This window comes from Catharus ustulatus, chromosome 1, assembly GCF_009819885.2.
Source record: "Catharus ustulatus isolate bCatUst1 chromosome 1, bCatUst1.pri.v2, whole genome shotgun sequence".
Taxonomy (NCBI): Eukaryota; Metazoa; Chordata; class Aves; order Passeriformes; family Turdidae; genus Catharus; species Catharus ustulatus.
The window spans coordinates 151347558-151371957 of NC_046221.1; the positions used below are offsets into that span (position 1 = coordinate 151347558).

Below are 24400 nucleotides of genomic sequence, written 5' to 3' on the forward strand. Positions count from 1 at the left end.
CAAAGCAGTTGTGCTAGGGATGAAAAGGTTTTGAAATAGCAGATACGGAAAATTACTTCAAGGTTATATTGCTTTCCTCTTTGAGTCATGCAAATACCCTCAGCAGGTAGACACAAAGCTGCAGCTGACCCACTTGAGAGAATAGATGTCATCCAGAGGGGCTTGAGGAGTGGGTCTGTGCAAACTTCGTCGAGCTCAACGAGGCCAAGTGCAAGGTCCTGTACATGGGCTGGGGAAATCCCCAGTAACAGAATTGCAGAATGAGTGGATTGAGAGCAGCCCTGAGGAGAAAGGCTTAGGGATCCTGGCTGGTGAAATATTGTATGTGAGCTGACAATGTGTGCTCGTAGTCCAGAAAGCCAAGCATGTCCTGGGCTGCACCAAAAGGAACACGACCAGCAGGTGATTCTTCCCCTCTGCTGTGCTCCTGTGAGAGCCCACCTGGAGTCACCCACTGTGTCCAGCTCTGAGATCCTCAGCATAAGAAAGATTCTTGGAGTGGGTTCAGAGGAGCCCACAGCAATGATGTGGGGCTGGAGCAACTCTCTGGTGAAGGAAAGCTGAGAGAGTTGAGATTATTCAGCCTGGAGAGGAGAAAGTTCAAGGGAGACCTTACTGCAGCCTCTCAATGTATAGAGGGAACTTAGAGAATAACAGAGAAAGACTTTTTACCAGGGCCTTTAGAGGCAGGACAAGGGGCAATGGTTTTAAACTGGAAGTCAGTAAGTTTAAATTGGACATAAGGAAGAATTGTTTTGATGAGGGCAGTGAGAGCAGGTTGTCCAGAGGAGTTGTAGATACTCCAACCTTGGAAGTGCTCAAGACCGGCTGGATAGGGCTTGGAGCAACCTGGTCTGGGAAAAGGTGTCCCTGTCTGTGGTGGTGGGGTTGGGCTCAATAATTTTCAAAGGTCCCTTTCAACCCAAACCAATCTGTTATTCTGTGATTCTGTGAATAAAAGATTAATTACTCCTCTGTATTTTTATATAAAAAGGGACGTATTAGTAATTCCTCCAGCAATCTTTCTTCATATAATAATCTGTATCTTCTTTCATGTTTGTTTGCTTTTCTTCTTTATTAAATAGTCCTGGTAAAATATGAATGAAATTTGATGCAGACCTAATTCCTCACAAGAGGAGTTTTTATGTAGAGACAGGCTCCTTGCCAGACTGCACAGACAGGTATTTTTGACTAGCCATTTCTATCTCTGACACTAGCAAGGCTTGTGGCAATTGCAGTTTCTTGGCTGCTTCCAAACATCTTGAGAAATACTGCAATAACCAAAAGAACCTGTTTCAACCAGATGTGCTTATTGTTGACAAAGTGTGAATCATACCCCCAAACAGCAAACTCCTTTGAGTTCCACCCTGAAGGGAGGATGCTCTCAAGGACATTGATGAGACAGATATATTGAGACATAAAAATGTCACTGTAGGCATTAGTGTTCTAGACATTTTATACAGCCTTTATTTGAGCAGCTTCCCCTAGCAACCATGAAACAAAGGAGCAATATTGATAAACAATGTTATATTGATGGCTGTGGTATAGGGTGAGAGAGAAGATACTTGTCCAGAACTTTCAGGCCTTCTCTTTTGAGAGATAATACTGTGTTTGAATTAAAGTGTGATTTTGTGGAAAGTCTGGGCTAGTCACACACCTTCTTTTTACAAGTTTGGATTTTCTGGTAGCAAATGGAAAGTGGGTTGCTGCAGCACCAGAGGAGACTGATTTCCAGTCTAGTTTAAAGGCATTTTGTAGCATCAGTGTGAAGCACATAGTCCTAGTTCCAGCTGGGATTTTTTTCCTAATAGCTGGTACTGTGCTGCAGGATTGAATTTAGGGTAGAGAATAATGTTGGTAACACACTGATGTTTTAGTACCTGCTGAGCAGTGCTTACACTCTGTCAAGGACTTGTCAGCTTCTCACACTGCGCTGCCAGCGAGGAGTCTCACAAAAATTTGTGAGTGACACAGCTGGGACAGCTGACCCAGCTGATCCAAGGGATATTCCATACCATGTGGCATCATGCTGAACAATAAACTGGGGAATTGACTGTGAGTGCTGACCTGCTGCTCAGGGACTGGCTGGGCACCAGTCTGTGGGTGGTGAGCAAACTACATTGTGCATAATTTGTTTTGTGTGTATGTTATTATTGTCATTATTATTATTAATAATAATATATATATTTGTCCTACTAAACTTCTTTATCTCAACGAAAGAGTTTTGCCATTTTTTCCTATTCTCTCCCCCACTCCACTGAGGGGGTGAGTGAATGGCTGTGTGGTGTTTAGCTGCCTGCCAGGGTAACCCAGAGCACATGTGCAGTGTGGCACTGATCAGCACTTCAGAGGGTCACTGCTGCTGAGTGGCAGAAGCCCTGTGACCAGCTCATAGCCTTTGGAGGCTCCCTGGGATTTGGCTCAGGCAATTATCCTCATGCTCTATAAGTAATTGTTCAAGGTGTTATTATTTTTCTCTCTCTCTTATGACTGGTTCAGGACTGGTGAATAAAGGATTTTTAATTGGCCTGATAGGGTACAGGCTATCCATAGTGAAAATCAAGTCACCTTGCAATGATTGCTGTCTGGACCAGAACACAATTACTGCAGCAGCTATTCCATAAAATACTCCCTTTAAACTTGATATCTATAGAAATGCTGAAGGCAGTATCCACTCTTCTGGTTTTCAAAAGATATGTCTGTTAGGAAGATAATCCTCTAAAATCATACTGAAGATTAATTTAAAAGTTTAAAGATTAAAAGAGGTTATTCTGGAATATGTGACTGGTATGCTCTAGCATTTCACAGCCCCACTGAGCCAGAAATGAGTCCTTTGCACTTTAAGATAAGTGGGATATTCATCCTGTTTCAAGAAATGTCAAAATCACAAGCTGCTTGCTTCTTCATCTAGGAGTATCTTTTACATTGGTCAATGATGATCTTTTCACTTATTTGGACTGAGACTGAAGTAAGAACAATAAAGACATTTATAATGTGAGAATAGAGCTAAAAAGAAAAGAGATCTAATGTTGGCAGTGTGGAATCACAGGGACATAGACAGTGAAAAAATGTTGTCAGTCTGTGAGCAATGCAAAAATCATAACTTTAATCTTATACATAGGCATTTGTAAATAGAGAACTGTATTATGTGCTCAAGAATTGTCAGTGGCTTTTGGTGGAACTCTGGGAGGACAATGTACATTCCTTATCCTCCATATTTACCCCTGCTACTGGATGTTTGTACTTGTCTTGGTAAGGTGAGCTCCAACCTTTCTGAGGCTGGAATAAAAAACCAGCTCTGTGCCAGGTGTAGTGATTTCTGAGCTGCTTTATGCTCACAGCTTTTTGGTTTTGGAAACAAACCTGCTTGTCCTCTTGAGCAATGTTTGAACTTCATGTCTACCTGATAAAGAATCTCACTGTGTGTGGGATAAACTGAGATGCTGAGCACTTTCCTCAGAAGACAGCCTGGTTTTGTTCCTATGTCAGAAATGATTTATTTGTGATTAATACTTCCCTGCCCATGAGTCAATGGTTGTGTTCCAGTGCAAACAATCTACTGATAAAACAGAAGCATCTTTGCAAATGTCACTGCTTAATTGTCATTCACAGTGTATTTATTTTATGTCATCACTGGAGGGTGATGACCCAGCCAACAATCTTAGATCTATATTTGTGGGCTGTATTTTTTGGCCATGAGTCCTGATAGAAGAAGGCAGAAGGCAGAGCCTTGTTTCCCCATCAGAGCATGGGAGAGCTCACAGCACTGCTGTTGGCACTGAAAGGGTTTGGTACAAAATAGGGCAGCCCCAAGTGTGTTTGATATCCAAGGCCCAGGCAGCCTTCTATAACCAGGAATGGGAGGGACAGAAAGGAATTAAACCACCATGATTTAACTCATACCCTGACTAACCTCTGACTTGGGATTGACAGCCACATCCAAAGCATACATAATATTGTGGGCCAAGTGCACCCAGATGGGATTTATGATCCCTCTCCTTTTCTAGCTCCGCAGTAATTTGCTAACAAATCTTACTAATGGACTTTGGAAAGTCAAAGACTGAGTATATAGCATACTGAGTATATAGTGAGTACTGTAAAATAACAAGCCCCTTGGGGAGAGGTAGCTTGCACAGCTGAGCTGCAAAGCCTGGGCTGAATACTGAGATCTGGCATGGCCTGGGAAGGGTTGAACCACTGCCTGTGAGAAATGGCTCAGCAAGGGAAGCTTGTCTGCCTGGCTTCACAGAGCAAGGCTTGGTCAGGAGCAGCTCCTGCCCCAGGCTTGTTTTAACACTCACAGGGCACTAAGTCAGGTATCACCACTGACTATGGCAGATTACAGAGCCCTCCTGGCTGACCTGGCAGGGACACTGCTCTCTGACTTGGCAGCTGAGCAGGTTTCTTTTGCGGCCCTAAGTCTGTCACTGATGCTTCATTACTTCTGCAGATACAGTGGTTTTTATGACTGCAGAAGTAGAACCAAAGGCATTAGCAGGGTCTGAGTCACTTTGTGGTGCCTGAGCCACTCTGCAACACCTGCTGTACAAGCAGGGAGATGGAAGGGGAAGCAGGGGCACAGAGACCTGCCAGCAGCTGCTCACCTGCTGGGATTACAATTCAGGGCTATTGAGTACCACTCCCTCTGCCCTTTTGTATGTCTTCATCTCCCTGAAATAAACATTTTTAATAAAGAAGTGATAAAAGATTGAGTTAGGGATGGTATCAGGACACTGAGATCCCTCTAGGCAGGGCACTGAATGTAATACTTGACTTCCACAAGCACATATTATATTTCTCAAATTTGAAATATTTTCCTTCACATCAAAGCATCTATCTATTCAATATTCAGGAAGAAATACACTCACTGAGGGTAATCCAACAGCATTGTCCCACACCAGCCAGGTCTTGCAGAGGTTCACAGGTTCTGACTCTCCACTCCTGTGTGACCACCTTGCAACCTGCTCCCCAAAGCTGCAGGAAGCACTGCAAAAATGCTCCTGCTATGGCCCTGTACAGCCACTTCCATGACTGCACTTCTCGTGGCCCTTGGTCAGCTTTGCAGCATCACTTACAGAAGGCAAATTCTCCTCTTTGGCTCTATCAGACCTCTTTATTTATTTTCAGCTAGATGCTTCTGCATTGTTTTTGACGTGTATTTTTCCCTGAAAAAGTAGAGAAATTCCATTTATAGGGCTACCCAGTCACTGAGAGAACACACCAATTTACACCTGCTGAGGGGATAGCCTATTTAATGTCTTTTTCTAACCATAGGCAGGGACACCTTCAACTAGATCTGGGCGCTCAGGGATCTGTCCAGTAGGTCCTTGAACGTAGAGATGGAGCATCTACCACCTGTCTCAGGGTCTCAAAGGTGTTTGAGAACAATATTCTGCACCCATTAAAGTAACAAACACAAAACATGTGGATCACTAAGTGCCTGGGGTAGTTGGGAGGACCCATTTTGTGCTTAGATGCACCAGCCCCTCTCTATAAATGTTGTGGTTTTGGTCAGAGCACTTTTCAAACTGCTGAAGTCTGACACTCTTCCCAAGGGACAGGTAAATCTTTTAAATCCATTAACTGAAGAGACCACTCAAAGCTACACAATTTATTGATACAGCAGGAATGAGGCAGGAAATACACTGCATCTTGACTTTCTTCTCATCCTTCTGCTGGAGACTGGACTTAGCCCAGGTCTGGTCTACTTTTTTTATGACAGAAGAGGGACTGAATCACTTTTTTAACATACTGACTATTGAAAACCTCCCCTTATGTAAGCTTTCTATTTCTTGACACTCCTAGGTTCCTAAGCATCCTATAGCTTGGTGCTAGGCACAGCCCCCACCTTGATTTATCAGGCAGCTCAGAGAAACTCCCACTCTGTAAATACAAGGGAGTTTCTGGTCAGCCTCAGGTTCATGAAATGAACTTGCCAGCACGTTCTATCTGTTCCTGTGGCACAGAGCAGCCCATCAGGCAGAGGGATTGCTGTCCTGCGCTGCCTGGCTGGTGGGCTGAGGCTCACAGCTGGTGCAGGGTTGGGAGTGGGAGATGCCAAACTGAACTTTCAGAATGGTGGGAAAAAAAAGATTTTAACAAATATTGCTGAGTTGGATTTACTAAGGGAGGAGAGAAAAGGGGCAAGGCTGGGGAAAGTGTTACCCTCATGCAGTGGTTTGTGATGTGTTTTGTGACCTCTGATGGGCAGCTGGTGAAGGCAGAGTTCCTGTGGGGCTCTTTGCTGCTGCTTTCCTGTATGAACACCCCAGCTGGAAACAGCCTCCTTTGATTTCCACCAATTTTAATAGGATGCTGTTAATCACCTGCTCATAAAAGTTTCACTTTTGGCTAGCACCACCCTGAATCCTGTTCTCCCAACCACAGGGACTGTGCCCCTCACCCAGCAGTTAACTGTGTGCCACAGCAATCACCAGGATTATTACAGTGGCATTTTTCACTGCATCATTTTGATACAGTGGCAGGTAAAGACCAGGACCTCACTGTGTTTGGGTCAGAGTATATTCACAGAAAGTCTCAGTCTCACAGAGTCTCTGAAAGCCTTTGAGAAAGTCTTGAAGTTTTCTTGAAGAGCAAAGGGTGAGAGGAACAGAATTGTCTGTACTGAGGTCATACAGATAGGAAGTATCACATGGTTTGATTTCACTAATTTAATGTCTAGCTTCTACATGGCACCCATGGCTTTTCTAGTGAGTTGTAATAAATGGAAAGGGTGGTTCCTGGAAGAAGAATCTCCTCTGTACCATGTGCTCTGCAAACATGGCTTGATTTCAGAGTATGTATAAATACACACATGGAGTCTCCTTCTGCCCTACTTATTGCACAGCAGTTATGGAAACATAAACTTCAGAAAACATGAGCTGAAGTTGCACCTGGAACATGGTCCTTCACAGCAACAAGAACAGGAGATCCCACCCTCACAGCCTTTCCTTGCTGTTACAGCACTCAGTTATAAAACACTCTGTGAGATTTCTTGCCAGCCTTGCCAGTCTGGAGGCACATGGACTGAGGAGCAGTGTACATGTTTACATCCACTCAAAAAAGCCCTGTTGGCAGCTCAAGGCAGGCATCCCATATGGTCTGAAGGCTGATTTACACCTCTTTACACACTGAATCTTAACTGTTAAATTTCTTAAGTCTAAAAACATTTCCTATAGAAAATGAAGCAGTCAAGACAAACTTACTCTCTACTTTCTCCTTCAACAAAGTGTCTCAAAAAGGAAAAGAGAAGAAGGAAAAGAGAAGAAGGAAAAGAGAAAGAAAAAGAAAAGAATTTAATTAGGTTAGGGCAGCTGCTGAATGGTCACCTCAGCTTTTGCCACTCAAATGCTAATTGAGTGCTCAGTGCAGAGACACCGTGTCCAGCTGAGCAGAGGGGATGTCATTGGATTGTTTCAGGTCTTATGGGAAGCTTTGCCCAGTTAGAAAACAGGCTGAGACCTGGATGGTGTAGGGGTTTGCAGCCTGACAGAGAAGCTCTCTGGAGAGGTAAGCACAGTTTTTTTGCCTGACAGGATGTTGGTGAACACAACAGACCATCCACTGGTGTGTTCTTGGGTGCCCAGGACTCTCTCTCCCCAGTAGCTCTTTTCTGCAGAGTAGGAAAGGTAGTGAAACTATTCTGTGCAGGTCAGGAATTGTTTGTCAGTTCAGCCCTGCAAGAGAGAATTTTTTATTTTTATTTATTTTTTTTTTTAAGTTTTAGCAGACTGTGAGCAACCCCTCCAGTGAAAGAGCTCACTACTGCTCCCAGTGTTTAGGACTTAATCTAGGAACAGGGTGCTTCAAAACCTCACATTGTGAAAGTGCTTTGGAATGGCTGTGCTGTGTGGGGTGTCCCAGGGGACCACAACATTCTGCTGTCAGCCCAGTCTGCCTGCACTGGCTGTGCTGTTATGTGCTGTTATCCATGTTCCAATTCCTTCCTTAGTGTAGCTCATGCTTTTTAATGAGAAAGTTATCAAGCCTTTTAAGGGAATTAGAATGCTAAAGCAACAATAACTGCCTGTGGCATAGGCACATCATTACCCAAAACTGTGAAAGACAAGGAAGATGAGGAAAAGTAAGAAAAAAAATTGAAGAAGAGTGTCCCAGTAAAAGCCAGCACAAGAACTTGGGACTATTTGCAAAATTCAGAAGGATGAATGAAAAACAAAGCCTTAATTTTCTGCTCCAGTGGAGAAAAGGCAATTTGTTTTTTAAAGATACAGGAGCACATGTGATATCTGATTTAATTACCATTTCTCCTTTTAGCAGAGCTTTCTCAATCACTCAAGTCAAACAAGAGTGTGATGGATGCTGGTGAAGGGCATGGAAGCTTCTGGACAGCTAGGCTGGAATCTTCTTGAACAGAAGAGCAAATAAGCCTGGCTTGCAGAGGCAGCCATCTGCCTAAATTCCACTGAAAGAACCAAAAGGATAGAGAATTTTGACCCAGGTTGATTGCTTAGGTTAAGCTGCCTATTGTAGTTTAATTTCTCTGCATTTTTCACTCCAGTAAAATTGCAGACACCTCACATACTTCGGGTATTTCATCATTGCAGGGAACTTAATTATGTATTTTGGGAATAATGAATCCTCCTGCTGGGGTTCAAATGTTTAATTCCAAAGGTGTCCTTAGAAAGATGTTCACATCATAGTAATATAGTGTTCTCTTTAAAGCCCAGCTGCCATCAGACGAGGTTAAGAACAATGTGAAAATGGCCTTTGAGAAGTGCAGAACAAAAGTGCCTCTGTAATTTGTTCTCAGCAAGGACTGAAGTGTGTCCAAGAGGAAGTGTCAAGGAAGTTGCTGTACTTACAAGGCTAGAGGCAAGAGCTGTGACTAATATGATGGTTTATTAACTAAGAATAACAGATGTTAAGCCTTTGAACTGGGGAGGCTGGAGGAGTAGAAGTGGGTGCCACAATCCAGAACCTTCTACACTGAGCTGCAATAGAGAGAAGTTAGGCAAGTTACAGGTGGGCAAAGGAAATAGAGAAAAAGAAATTATGTCCTTATTAAAAAATAAGTGAGTGCAAATACAAGGATACTTTAGATAGCCCTATTTTTCCAGTGAGTTGTTGCAAAGACTGTTTGAAACCTAAACTTTTCCAAGATGTCTTGGTGGCTGTGATAAGCCTGGTGGCCTTTTAGCTTGGAGCTGCTGCTCAAGAGCAGTGTGTGGCTTCCACAACAGAATGGCTCCTGCAGATCTCTGCAGAGCAAGAGGAGTTAATGTTTGCACTGAGATAAATCTTTGTACTTGTCCAGTGTTTACCAGCCTGACTAACCAGGCACCACACTCACTACAGCAAGAAGCAAATTTAAATGCAAATACAACAAGAGGACACAGCCCCAAATGTGGCCAGGGAAGGTTTTAGATTGGATATTTAAAAAAAAAATCTTCACTGAAATGTTATCAAGCAATGAAACAGGCTGCCCAGGGAAGTGGCTGAGTCACCCTCCCTGGAGATATTTAAAAGACGTGCAGAGGTGGCACTCAGGGACCAGGTTTAGTGGTGAACTTGGCAGTCTCAGATTCATGGTTAGACTTGATGGTCTTAGAGGTCTCTTCCAACCTAATTGGTTCTATAAGCTCGGAAAGCCCATTCAGAATGTAAAAGGTAGGCACTGAAAGAAAAGCAGCAGGATGGAGCCCTCAACAGTGGTACCTCAGGCCCACAGGTATGTCTAATACCCTCAGAAAATTCTTCCAAGGTTTAAATTAAATTCTGCTAATTATATTTAAAGACATTTTTCTTGAAGGAAAAGAAAATCAACAAGTCCTTTGATGCTTGTTTTAGCTGCTCCTGGGGGATGTGATTATTATTTCTGGTAAGATCTAGTCTATAATGACTTGTGCTGTCTTTAATAATTTCTAACTGCACAAGGTCATGGGATGTCTTTCACAGTTTAGCAGGTGAGGGGTCAAGATCCTTGTAGAAAGAGTAAAGAACTCTTAAGAGGTGCAGGAACAAAAGAAAGGACCTTTCTGCATGTAACAACTGCATTCTTTATTTTGTAGGCCTGTGTTAGTATTTAGTAGATCTGTTACCCAGCTCTTGTGTATTGACTGGGGAAAGTTGTTGAATGTGACCACTAATTTGCATCTGTTCAGGATGTGACTTCCTTGCTGTCGTGATTCATGATGCATAAGGAGGCTAAATGTGTCAATAAAAAGTAATTTGTTTTCTGCAGAAGGGACAGGGTTTGGAAAAACCAAGGCTGTGTGTACCAGGGTAAATGGCCAGTGTTTGCAGAGACACAGTGCTGTGGTGCTGCTGTTCCTGAAGCCTTCTCAGAGTCTGGAGTTTTAGATAATTTGTGGCAGAACTCTGCACAATTTGAAAGTTCAAATTACAGGTTGCTCAGAGTGCATATCACTATACCTGGTATTTCTTCTGCATCTAGAGAAACATTTTTTTTAAATTAAAATGCTGAAAAACATGGAAGCAACTGTGTCAAAACACTTTCTGCCTCCCAAGAAGGGCCAAAGGTAGATAATTGGAAATACAGTTGGTGAAACTGGTATGAGCAAGGCCCTCAGCAGTTTCATACCCTTAGAAAGTTTATGAGCTGGATGGGTATCAGACCCTGTGTCCACAAACTCCATAAATGTGTCTGAAATCTCCTGGAATTCTCTAACTCAAGGACCTTCTTTGCAATGTGTGATTTATGTGTCTCCCTGAAGAAAACCTCAATTGTTCACACCCTTATTTGTTTTAAACTTTTTGCCTGATAATGTCATTGAGCATGTTCTGGTTTTGTGGCCCGAGGAGTGAAACTCTTTTCTCTCCATCTTTGCATGCCACTCATTATTTTATAGCTCGCTTCCAAAGAACACTTCAGCTGTGGTTAAACAATACAGTACACCCAGGTGCCTCCCAAAGACATGGTGACCACATGACAGTGTGATAATTGGGAATGAACTCACCTTCCGTCTCAAGCGTGCTCCAAGAATGGATTTGTTTTTTTCTCTATCAGGCTTTATGCTGAATTAGGTATAACTTTGGCAAAAGCTTGTGCTGTGGGCTTTGATCATTCAAACAGAAACATAATAATGAACCCAGATCTGATTCAAATCCATGCCAGGTGACCCAACCATGCACAGATTTGGTATTTATGATCAGGGAATGACCAGAACAGGAGAAACATCCTATGAGGTCAGATCCCATATCCATCTGGCACTGTGCTCTTGTCCAGCAGTGGCAGAAGGATGGGATATTCAGGGAGAGCACGTGAGCCTGGGCATCTTCTCTGGTCCATCCTCCTTAGGATCCAGAACATTTTTATCATGAGTGTTAATGGATATGTCCCCATCCAGTCTTTTAGTATTTTCAGTCTTGTTTCTTCAAGTACAGTAATTTCACGAATACAAGCCGCACCAATTTGACCAAAATTTTGGTGGAAACCCGGAAGTGCGGCTAATATTCCGGGGCGGCTAATCTATTAACAAAATTCTAAAAGCTGCCAACACGGAAGTGAGAGCCCGCGGCAGCCCCAAGCCAAGCTGGAGCCCGGCCGGCCCCGGCAGAGGTGGGAAAGCCTGGCAGAGGCGGGGCCAGCAGTGTCGGGGGCGGGCGGCGGAGCCTGAGCCAGCAGGGCGGGGGAGCCCGGGAGAACTGGGGCTAGCAGTGCAGGGGAGCATGGCAGAAGCAGGAAGGCCGGCGGGTGGGGCTGCCTGGCAGCGGGGGAAGCCCAGCATAATCGGGGCCAGCAGCGTGGGGGAGCCCGGCGGTGCGGGGGCCTGCAGTGCCGGCCAGGGCGAGGAAACGCGGCGGCGGTGCAGACGGGAGGGGGCGGCCGGCGAGCGTGGTGGCGGCGGCGGCAGCCCTGCCGGCGGCGCGAGCGAACGCGGCGCTCGCGAAAGCGCCGCCGCTCGCCGCTCGCCGCGAAAGCGCCGCCGTGAGCCGCGAACCGCTCGCCGCTCGCCGCGAACGCGCCGCCGCTCGCCGCGAACCGCGAGCCGCGAACCGCGAGCCGCGAGCCGCGAAAGCGCCACCGCGAGCCGCGAACCGCGAGCCGCGAACCGCGAGCCGCGAACCGCGAGCCGCGAACCGCGAGCCGCGAACCGCGAGCCGCGAACCGCGAGCCGCGAACCGCGAGCCGCGAACCGCGAGCCGCGAACCGCGAGCCGCGAGCCGCGAAAGCGCCGCCGTGAGCCGCGAACCGCGAGCCGCGAACCGCGAGCCGCGAACCGCGAGCCGCGAACCGCGAGCCGCGAACCGCGAGCCGCGAACCGCGAGCCGCGAACCGCGAGCCGCGAACCGCGAGCCGCGAACCGCGAGCCGCGAACCGCGAGCCGCGAAAGCGCCGCCGTGAGCCGCGAACCGCGAGCCGCGAACCGCGAGCCGCGAACCGCGAACCGCGAGCCGCGAACCGCGAGCCGCGAACCGCGAGCCGCGAACCGCGAGCCGCGAGCCGCGAAAGCGCCGCCGTGAGCCGCGAACCGCGAGCCGCGAACCGCGAGCCGCGAACCGCGAGCCGCGAACCGCGAGCCGCGAACCGCGAGCCGCGAACCGCGAGCCGCGAACCGCGAGCCGCGAACCGCGAGCCGCGAACCGCGAGCCGCGAACCGCGAGCCGCGAGCCGCGAACCGCGAGCCGCGAACCGCGAGCCGCGAACCGCGAGCCGCGAACCGCGAGCCGCGAACCGCGAGCCGCGAGCCGCGAAAGCGCCACCGCGAGCCGCGAGCCGCGAACCGCGAGCCGCGAAAGCGCCGCCGTGAGCCGCGAACCGCGAGCCGCGAAAGCGCCGCGGGGCGGGCGCGGCGCTCGCGAGGCGCGGCGCGGGGCGAGCGAAAGCGGCAGCGGGGCGGGCGGCGAGCCCGGCGGCGGCAGCCCTGCCAGCCGGGCGAGCGAACGCGGCAGCGGGGCGGTGCTGACGGGAGAGGGGGGCCAGCGAGCCCGGCGGCGGCGGCAGCACCACCCGGCCAGCCCCGCCGAGCCGTGGCGCTGAGCTGGGCCACCCGGCCCCGTCGGCAACCATGAGCGGGCCGAGCCTGCCTGGCCCCGCCCCGAGCCAGTAAAGCCCGCTATGCCGCGATCCTCTTACTAATTGGCCAATTTGTGAAAGCTGCGCACGGATTCTCGCGACGAACGAAAGTGCGGCTAATATTCGGGGTGCGGCTTATCTATTGACAAAGACAGCAACATTGTCGAGGCACCGGGGGTGCGGCTTATAATCCGTGCGGCTTGTATTCGTGAAACTACTGTACATCTTCATTCTACTGTTGTGTGTTATGCTGAGTAAGAGCAGCTCTGCTTTCACTCTGTTTTAAATTTATAAAATTTCCTATTCCCAGTCATCTCTCCAAATGAAGAGTTACAGCTGTTTAAGTCCATCATAAACTGATTTTTCCCACCCTTTTTTTATGTCTTCTCTGACCCTGTTGCCTTTTTTGAGATGTGGAGACCAAAGCTGCACACAGAATGTGAGATGTTAAACTGATTTATTCTGTGATCTTGTGTTATGACCTTGTGTAGGCTCACCAATGCTTTAGAGGCAAACTGACACTCTCTCCTTTCTGACACCCATCCTGACAACACCCAGCAGAGTGTGGATGTTTTTAACTGGTGCTGCACACTGAGCTGCTGATTCAGAGACCACCAGGGATGACTCCAGGACCATTTTCTCGTGTTTGGTTGTCAGTTCAGCACTTCTCAGGCAGGCTTCATTATTTTTACCTCACTGCACCACCTGAAAAACACAAGCTATCATCTCTTTCTCAGGCTGAGACTCTGCCAGGACCCTTTTTTGATCACACTTCACAGTGTTTTCTCTGCATTGCTGAGTTTTAGGTTCCTTTTGAGATGGGAAGACATAGCAGCAAGCTATAGCCAAAATGCAGTAATTTAGTGGCACAAGATGTTCCCTGTCATGTTTTTATTTAATTCATTATGCTTTCTAATGGCTGATTTCAGGTTTTGACTGCTGCAGTGCAAGAAAAGTTTTACAGAATTATCTGCAAAGAAAGCAGCATTTCTCCTGAACAGCTATTTTACAGCCTGTTCTTGAATGCACAGAGCCAGTGTGTAACTAATACTGACCACTGTATTGTCAATTTGCAATTCTGTTTTCTTATCAGTGATATATCAATGAGACATTAATAGTTGAGACATGTGAAGTCACAGTGTCACACAGATATGAAAACCCCAAAGATGCAGAACTGATACCTGTGGGTGTGCCACAGCTGTTTTTTAAATTGCAGCTTGTCATACAGGATTCTGTATTCACCTTCTTGAAGAACTGAAACTTTCCTGTTGCAAATCCTTGAACCTGTCAAAACAGCAGAACCAGGGGGGAATCAGGAAAAGTGTAAACAAGTTAAGGCAGTTCATAAAAGCTCCAAGCTTTGAAAGAACTACAGCAGAAATAATGGATTTGGGGATAAAGAGAGGTTCTTTGCTGAAGCAGGATGAAGGATCTGACAGCATACTGAACAAAACAACCCTGCACTGGGAAACAGAGTAAATTAAATGAATAAATTGGCAAAGTCTTCCCTTAACTTCTATAATTCTGAGAAGAAAAGGCATGAAATGCCTCAGTAACCACTCGTTAAGTTTTTTTTGCTTTCCATATGCCCAAGATCACAGAATTTATTTTATTCAGCCCTCCTTGATAATTAAATGTAGTGCAATAAATTTCTTCTCTGGAACTTCATTTATTATCACAAATGACATACTGTCTTAATAAAAAATGGTTCTGAATTAATCAACTGTGCTTATGTGCCTATTTTAGATTTATTAGACTTTTCATTTTGAAGCCGCATTTTTGTGTTGTAATTGTATTCTATTCTTTGGAAAAAACAATTTAAGTTATAATTCCTTGACTAATACATATTGTGGAAGTGATAAAATGAGCCAAGAGTCATTTCTACATTTCAAACTTTTTTTTCATTTGAAAAGACAAAACATTTTTATAACTTAGAGAATTAGGTTTCTTTTGCTTGTATTTATTTCATGGAAATTACAACTGCTTGTGTAGATAATTATTCACCTAGTGCAGTACTGTTTGCTCTACTGAAATACTCTTTTGAAGATGAACTTACATTGAAAGAAGTGGAATTTTAAGGAGCTGAATAAAAAAATCCCACCAGGACTTCTTACAAAATGCAAATAAAATCCAAAGATGAAAACCCACCTATCAAATTTTATGTTCATGTGCAGGAAGGCAGAAGGCTTTTTTCCTCTTTCTTCAGTTTCTGCTTCCTCAGCCAAGGTGATCACTGTACCCATGGCTTGCAATCTTGAGGCACTGGAACTGACTCAGAGCTGAGGTGCACAAACCTTTGATCATCCCTGAACTAAATAATTTTGATGGTTCCAAAAGGTTTGCTGAGACTGCTGCATCCAGGGAGGAAGGAACTTAAGGGTTGAAAACCAGGGCAGCTGCTCCAATAAGAACTTTCTGCTGCCAGGAGCATGCTGACAACTCAGTCAGCCTGTCCATGTGAGAACTTGAGGGTTTGGGGAGATGTGCTGGATAAAACAGGTTTTGTGTCTGTCCTCTGTGTGTCCAGATCTCACTCCCTGGTTTCATCCCTCTGTGCCCATCAGGAGCACATCTCCCATAAAGGAAAGGCATCTCAGGGCTACAAAAATGGAACTTGACAAATACCTTGGTCTAATGTAGCTAAGCCCAAGCCTGGGTTTTGCTTGACCAAGTTCTGGAAAACTGCAGGGAGAGGGGGCTGTGTGGAAGGGGACAGAAGGTTCCTCCTTGAGTGTTTAGATGTCTGTTTATTCTGCTTTATAAGAGATGAAGAAGGGTTTTCTGCCATCCTACAGTGAGTGCCTGGAGTGAGGTAGGTAACCTGCACCCCAGAAGTGCCTGGCTGTCTCTGCATGGCTTGTAATCACTCCCACAGCAGGAAGCCAGACTCCTCTTCCATCACCTCGTCAAGCACACAGACTTCTGAAAAGATTTTGCTGGAAGAAAATACTAAGTTTAAACAATGTGGAGGAGCTCTGAGGTTCAGTATTAGTAAGGTCATTTGAACTCTCATGCTGACAGCTCTGAAGTGGATTTCTTTTGACAACTTTCCTTTAAATTAGACTGCAAATTGCAATTATTGGGTATCCAAGAGAACATCTTGTGCAAGAAATGTTCATGAAGCCTCTGTGATGATGGGACAGCTTAGATGAAAAGAAAGAGTATGAAAGCAATTTTTTGAAAGATGGGTGCAGCCATGAATGAACCTTGACAAGAGGAGAATGAAATTTGTGAGTCTTTTTTTCACGGTATGAAAATTAATTCAGTAACCCAGTGGCCCTGTGGCACTGATAACAGGAAATGAACACTTGTGTTCACAGAGGTGCAAATTCAACATGGTTTGAGTATGGTCAAATGCTGTGGTATGGTTCATGTCCCAGTCTTATTTACTGCTTATATCAGGGAAACCTCAATGAATCACAATCATAAACTAAGGTATTAAACATTGTACTATGCATATGCAGAAAAGAAAAAGTTCCCCTAGCTTCAGATTTTTTTACAATCCCTATGTGAAAGAAGCTGGGACACTCAGTCCTCTTTGAACTAGGAAATGTTCTTGATTAGCTGAGATGGCTGATTTTTAATTGCTTCTAATGAAAGCACTTAAAACAGGAAACCCCTTGTTAGCCTGTAAGAATTGTTTCATCCATCTTCTCTTTGGACATGAAACTGCTTTATTCTATCTCAACTTGTAGGATCCAGGAAGGAGCAAAACCTTTTTTTTATGCATCATGTAGCATGTGGGGGTTAAATCTTCACTGAAGTTTGTGGGTAACACCTCAACACTAACAAACTCCAACTTCCCCACAGGTCCATGGCAGGTGAATGAGATTTTCTGCAGCCTAAGTCTCTCCTGATTTCCCATGTTTGTGCCTTGCTGAGAGCCAGGAGGTCCTGTGAGGAACATGGGAGACATTTCCTCATTGTATCTGTGGGGTTTGCCTAGAGGTGGCACAGTTTTATGCCTGGCTTAGGGATACAGATGGCTATGGGTAACTTTGGGGTCATTATCAAATCTGGTACAACTGCATAAGAAGGTCCAAACTTTCTCTTGTTAGAATTTGGATGGAATAATTTTCAAGTTTTCAGCAGTTGATTGAATTTGTGTCAAAACTGCAATGAAAAACAGTGGGAATCTGAAGAAAGTTTACTTTTTTATTCCTTCCATGAGAACAACCTGTCTCTCACAAAAAGCATGTACACAGAACACTTTCAAGAAGCCTATTTATATTAAACAATGTGGATGTTACCCATGTGCACAGCATTGGGGTGTGCACACTGACACTGGTTGACAAGCAGTTTACATATCAAGGTGATGGACCCTGCTGTGAAGGATTGATTCATTCAGGTCTCTGAAGATTTAAGTTTAGACCCTTACAGAGAAGATTCTCTCTGGCACATGCCATGTACAGAATGCCACCTACCTCTTGCTGAACAAACCCACACTTTTCTTCCCCACAGCTGAGCCTTGCAAGTGACCTGTGCTTGCTGCCTCTCTGGCTGTCAGGGACACATCTCTGCAGGGTTATCTTGGCTAAGGTCACCTCTGGGGCCAGGGCTGCAGGAGAGCTCAGATGCTATTTTGTGCCCAAACCTCTGACAAACTAAAAACCTGAGACTGAAATCTGGTTTACTTCAAAGATAGATTTTTTTTCTTGGCACCATACAGTTATGCAAAGCTTGGCTAGCTCTCTTTTTGCTACCCTGTGGCACCTTCTGCAGTTCTGTCTTTAAGGAGTTTCAAGTGTTATGTAAACATAGGAATCATGGAAAACAGCCCAGTTAATACATCAGGCTTTATTAATGGCCATTTCCTCCAGTCACCCTCTAACTCTTGCTTTGCTTGAGGCATGTTTTTGTCTGGGTGCTACATTTCCACTCACACTGATCAGATTTTAGCATTTTTTGGCACAAAGAAGTTGTGCGTTTGCTGCTATTGCACCCTACATTGCTGACATTCCTCTTGGGCTGGCCAGTAAACTTATTTGCTTGCTCTGAATACAACCTTTAAACATTTCCAAATTCCTTTTCCAGTTTGCAGTATCTTTTCCTCCACAGCTAGAGTTTGCAGATGATTTCAGATGTTTGAGCACTGATTGCAATCAGATTTACTCAGCTTGTAGATGCTTGCTTGTTTTGGCTAGTTGGACTGTGTGCTTCTCCAGGTGTATTTTTATACCTACAATAATTTAGGCAAACAAATCCTCTAATGACAGGGGGAAAAAAATTTGCTGAATGTTTGTCACCGCATGCTTGTGGCCAACAAAGAACCTGGAAAATGCTGCTATTGTATTAAATCCTTTGCGTTTGGCTCTCACCACTTGGTTTGTTTGTCAGTATAAGTAGCACAAAATTCTAAAGCAGCATAGATTGTTTCTCCTGCTGAAACATGTGGCATATATATTTCCTTGGAAGAACTAATGCTAGGCAGAAGCATCTCTAACACAGCTTGAGGAACACGTCTTGTTCAGGCTTGTTCATTGCTTTGCTGCTGAAGGGGAGTGAGAACTACCTAAGTTATGTGGCCTATGTGCCATGATACCATGGATGTCGTGGGTGGGTGTTGTAACCAAGATATTTACACAGATAACTTTATCTCAATTCAGTGGAAAACTGCTTTTGTTCTGGATCCTCTAATCTGCCTTTTATCTCTGGTCTTGTCACAGTGTAAGGAATGAAATACACGTGTGGGAAGTCAGTAGACTGGAAACTTATCTTTGATTTCTCTTCTTTGCATCTTGCCATCTTGGTTTGAACAGAAGTTTTGGCTCATGTCACATTATGTTTGCCTGTACATGGCCAAATTTTAAAAAATAAGACAGATTAGATGAAACAAAAAGTCAGAGCTTTCTCTTGTTTGCTGTAGATAAAAGTACAGAAAAAAATAGGTTTGAAGATACTGCACTGATCAATTTTCTTTACTTTTTCAGAAAGGGGCTGTTTGCTGGCATGAAGCTGAAGAAGAAGAAAAAAGGCGAGAAAGGGCTGACTATTGCAAACAAAGACGCATTGGGTAAGGCCTCATAAATCAATATTGCAACAGGGATGAGCAGGTGGTGGGGGATTATTTTAGATCTGATTTCGTGTGAACTCATTTGAATTGTGTCTCGAGGCTTAGCATTGATAAGACAGGCAGTAAACTCCTTATCACTTCCAAATAAACAGACAGCTAATTATTTTTGCATTAACTGTTTCATGAAGTTCACATTCAGATCCTGTGAGTTCATACTGCTCTGTATGGTAAACTAAAAATGTCAGCCTGCCTCTTACCATAGAGAGATGGCACATTTTTGAGGGTTTTTTTTCTACTTTACAGGTAGATAATTTACTACAAGTGTGTAATTTCTCCAGAAGTTCTGCTTCTTTTAGAAACCGTAAACACAAAACCTGCCTCGGCTGTGGTGGCTGGGTGGGCTGGCTCAATAAAGCTGGCAGCTTTATTCAGTAGTGTGCATGTGCCTGTTGTGAGTGCACACAGGGTGAGGAGAGTGGCTACAGCCACACAGATATGGTAAATGATACTGCACAGGAGGGAGCTGCTGCTGTAATCAATGCTGATCAATACACACCACAAGAGTATCTCTAACTGGGACACCCAAATAAATAAAATATTCAGTTCATGATGATAAATTCACTTCTCTACTCCAAGCGAACTTTTTGCTACTAGAAAACAGACATGAGTTTTATTTCCTTGTCTCTTTTGTTTATCAGGTGATCGTGATGAAACTGCAAATTTTCTCCATGACACTCTTGGAAGACAGGAAGATGCAGCAGAAGACCTAATGAACAGTGAGGCTTTGTCCAGTGCTTTTGGATCCTTAAGCCCAAACAGGAAAAGGTGCTCTTTCATGGCTTATGTAACATCCCCTTAAACACCTTTTCCACTCTTCCCAGGAAGGGGATTACCCTTAAACAAAACATCTGACGGAAAATCCATTTGCTGACAGCAGTGATCCCTTCACTCCCACTCTGCCACATGACAGAGTGGAATGCACTTGTCAGCTCAGTGATATCACCAGGGGCTGTCCAGTGCAGGAAGAGATTGAAATGCATCCTGAGTGTGCCTCAGCTGTGCTAAGGAACTCTGCTAAACAAAACAATCCAAAGGGAGCAGCATTCTATATAGAGAAGAGCTAGTGTAGTTGTGTTTTTCAAACAGGAGAGGAATGCAGTTGAGGGAGGAATGGAGTCAGGTTTGATGGGATCAACAAGTGAAATCATTCCTGTGCATGATAGGTAGCTGCACTGGTTTGTGTGGATGAAAAACATTTCCCTATCAAAAAGTATATGAGAAAGACAGAGATGGTCTCTGCTGATGAAATCAAGCCTAACAGTTCACAACAAAGCTGTCTGCCATAAATAATACTTGTTTACCGTTGAGAAGTCTTTCCAGTGTGTGTCCAAGTACCAGCTCTTGCTCAGAGATGTCTAAAAACTTCTTATTTCATTTAAACAGGGCAAAGCTGGTGACCAGAATTCATGAAGAGGAGATGAAATCTCAGAGCTACCAGGTGAGCAGGGGGTGACAGCCCTTACGTGCCTGTGAATTCCCAGGCAGGCTGGAGCTGAGCCCAGGAGTGTCCCTGGTGTCCTTGTGCCCCACAGATTGCCATCACCATCATCGAGGCCAGGCAGCTGGTGGGCGAGAACATCGACCCCATGGTGATCATCGAGATTGGTGATGAGAAGAAGCAAACAACAGTAAAGGAGGGCACAAATGCCCCTTTCTACAATGAAGTAGGTGCTTTTTCTTAAACAAGACACTTTCTTCAGTGGTTCTGGGTGGACTGTGCCATTTGGTAGCTCATTAGGGGATGAATTAAGTTTGCAGCGCTTCCACGTCTGAGCAGGGAGGTGTCTCCAGGAGACAAAGCAGAGCAATAGCTCCCTTAAGTTTAGATCTGTTTGCTCTTTCTCTTCTCAAGGTCTGTCCAACCTGTTCCTCACCCTCTCCAGCACATTCTGCATTATTCCCACTGCTGCTCCAGTTTTTTAAATCATCCATTTGGGAGCTTTAGCTACACTGCACACCACCCCCCTTCCCCAACCCCTCCACTCCCTTTTCTAGTGTTTCATGGTTTCAGCCTTTCCCTGACATATATTTGTTCCAGTTGGTGACAAATGACACCAAAACAACCCCCAAAACCACCACATCCTTTCCTTGTGCCTCCTGTCCCTTTTGACAAAACCTTCTGGAGCAGACTGATGTTCATGGGCATTTGTGAAGCAAATCTTGTGCAGCCATGCAAGGAATGGAGTAGAAAATAAGTCCGGGTCGTGGCAGAAACAAGTCAGTGGCATAGAAGGAGTTTTTGCTTTGTTACCACTGCCCACCCAGCACCCCTAGTGTCTCACCAGGGCTCTGTGCAGTAACACAAAATGCTGAACCAGCAGCTGACAGTGCTGGCTACCTGCCCAGGGATGATTCTCATCTGCTGTCCCCTCTTCCCACAGTATTTCATGTTTGATTTCGTTGGACCGCAGGTGTTGCTGTTTGACAAAATAATCAACATCTCTGTAAGTACCTGGGAAAGCTTAGCACAGTAAGTAAAGGTCATTGTTATTTGTGTTACTTCAACTCTAATGATTCTTCATGTAGTTTAAAATAAATAATTCTAGGTACCAAGAGTGCTAGAAAATCAGCATGAAGTATAGGAAAGAAGACACAGGAGAGGATAAGGAGGAGAGTCAGCTGAGATTTGAAGAAACGCACCCAAAAGGAAGACTTAGTCTGCATTTTCAGGGACACTACTGGGGGTGTGGTGAACTGCAAGGTAGAATGAGAAAATTCAGCTTAGCTCTCTTCTTCTCCTCCTAGTCTTCATCCATCTAATTTTCAAGCTGCCACTTGGTTCAAACATCTGGTTTCTATCAGTTCCTCAGATATAACTGTTTCTAACTAAATTAACTGGACTACTGCAGGCACTTTTCCTCAGCAGGGGCTCTTGGGCTGTCTGGGAGTGTCACTGGTTGATTGCTATTAGCATGAGACTGGGCTGCTCACTGCAACTAAAGTCCCAGCAAAACTATTGGGGAGCCTTTTTACTCTACAAATACCTGAAACAAGGTTAGAGGCAGGTGTGGGTTGGTCTCTTCTCCCACGTAACAAGGACAAGATGAAATGGCCTCAAGTTGCACCAGGAGAGATTTAGATTGGATATTAGGAAAAACGTCTTCTCAGGAAGGGTAGACAGGTATCGGAATAGACTGCCCAGGGAAGTGGTAGAATCACCATCCCCAGAGGGATTAAAAAAGCATGTAGGTATAGCAGCTGGGGACATGCTTTAGTAGTGGACTTGTCAGTGCTCGGTTCATGGTTGGACTCCATCTTAAAGATCTTTTCCAACCTAAATGATTCTATGATTCTGTGACATCTCAGAACTGTCCTCATGGAAAACACACATGCTCTTGGACTTGGAACATTAGATAATGATGTGCAGTTTGGAAGGCCAAGTCTATGGAGCCATGTTGATCATCTTGTCTGAAACTCATCACCACATGCAGAAAAGCTGCTAAGGAATTAAAGATCTCATGAGACTCTGGACAGTGCTGTATTTGTATTATTTGGAAATATCACAAGCTGTGACTTCATGAACTCTTTTTATTAGCTATTTCTCTGGCAAATAAACAGAGTGCTGTTGCTCCAGGAAAAGTTCTTTTTTTCTGGAGTGCTTTATCGATTTCAATAATATATACCAGGAAAAGGTCTGTGCTGGTTGAGCTTGACAGAAACAAGCAGTGCTTAGGAGCTATAGGACACATCACTGTCTACTTGCTTTTCTGAGCTGCTTACAGAGTGACTTTTGCCAGCTACAGAATGAAATGTGCTCATTTATACATGGACAACTGGACAACTAGGTTTTCAATTCTGGGAGTAAACTGACAAAAGAATCCTAAAGTTCCATTAAAATCCACTGTATCACACTCAGACCTCAAATAGATGAAGTTCATAACTACATAAGGTATCTGCAGATCTGATCTCATCTGTGAGGACAGAATTTACTACAGGCTGACCATGGCATGGGAGTATTATTACCTCACTGCTGTGACATATCACAGCTTCAGACATGGTTTGTGCATCAGCACAGTGCCAAGGCACCAACTCCTGTGTGATGCTGATGCTGTTGGGGGTGTACAATTATATTTCTGTGAGATATGGCCAGTCTTGCCAATCTCACATTCTTTTGATAAAGATTACATATATCCAGTGGTGGAGGGGAAAGTGCCAGGTTTCTGACTTCAGTGGGGATGTGGGAAAATGTGTCACCATTACCTGCTCTATATCTGCACAGTTTCATCAGGCTCAGCAAACTTATTTTATTTGTAGCTGATGAAGGTGCAACACTAAGAAATTAAAGGTCTTCTAGGTAAAATGACTTTAGGAAAAAGCTCAGTAACAACAGTGAACAACCTTGGGTAGTGCTCATGCATGCTACTGAAAACAGAGATTCATTATCTTGCAACATAGTTTTGGAGAATGCAATCTATCAGGGGAATAGAAACAAAGAGAGGAAATGTGTGTGCTGGGAAAGAAGGAAACCCGGAGGGATGGAAACTTTCACAGCACTTGCTTAGCATGAATCTTACTTAAGAAGAAACAAAGATTGACAGCCTCCATTATTAGCAATAATTAATGCACTGAATTTGCTTAATCTGTAGAAATGAACTCATCTGCATATGGAAGCTCAAGGAAAACAGAATAGATTAGTGCCCTTGTCCATCAGTTTGGCACTTAGTCTAGCTGTATTCAAACCCTGCATTTGAGAGAAAAATGAGACTTTCAATTCCCCAGCACCTGCTAATTTCTAGATTTTTTCTTCATTATTATCTTGCACAATTCAGCAAACTTGTAGTAATACCATGGTAAAACTGAGGTGACCCTTCTGTGCTAAACCTGTATCTCCCTTACTGAAATATTCCTCAGTGTAACACTCTGCATGTTAGTGCTTATTCAGAAAATCTGAAGAAAATCCTTCAGTCATCTACAGTCAAGTGTGAAAAGACACCAATCTTTAATTAGAATGGTGTGGATATGATGTTCTCCCTCAGAGAAGACAAGAGGTGTTTGCTATAAACTTCATGCTCACTTGCTTTGTTACATTAGAAGAAAACACGCTTGGAAAAAAAAAGGATGAGAAAAGATGAAGAGTGTTTGACAGAAGCAGTGAGTTATTTCCTCAGCTTTAAAAGCAATGTGTACTGCAGGGAGTGGAAACCTGCATCATTTCAGTGGAACAGGGGCATTTACATTTCACAAAGCAAACCTCAAAGACAGAGAAGTGAATTTTACACACGTAACATTTAACGTCTCTGGACAGGCTGTGATGGAGAGGAAATGAACAGAGAGCAATGAGACAGAACCACTTTGGACTCACCACGTACCCTCATCTTGGTTTTGAGTCT

The 24400-nt window shown here is 44.6% G+C and overlaps 1 protein-coding gene across 1 annotated transcript in view; it reads left to right on the plus strand.

Moving 5' to 3' along the window:
* The first annotated feature begins 18942 nt into the window (after positions 1–18942).
* FER1L6 (fer-1 like family member 6) overlaps positions 18943–24400 on the plus strand; it is a 59047-nt gene continuing 53589 nt past the window's right edge. The window contains exons 1-5 of the mRNA XM_033082248.1: positions 18943–19010; positions 19709–19835; positions 20454–20508; positions 20603–20734; positions 21452–21514. Coding sequence (XP_032938139.1) covers positions 18947–19010; positions 19709–19835; positions 20454–20508; positions 20603–20734; positions 21452–21514 — 441 coding nt within the window. The 5' untranslated portion in view covers positions 18943–18946. The remainder of the gene's footprint in view (positions 19011–19708; positions 19836–20453; positions 20509–20602; positions 20735–21451; positions 21515–24400) is intronic.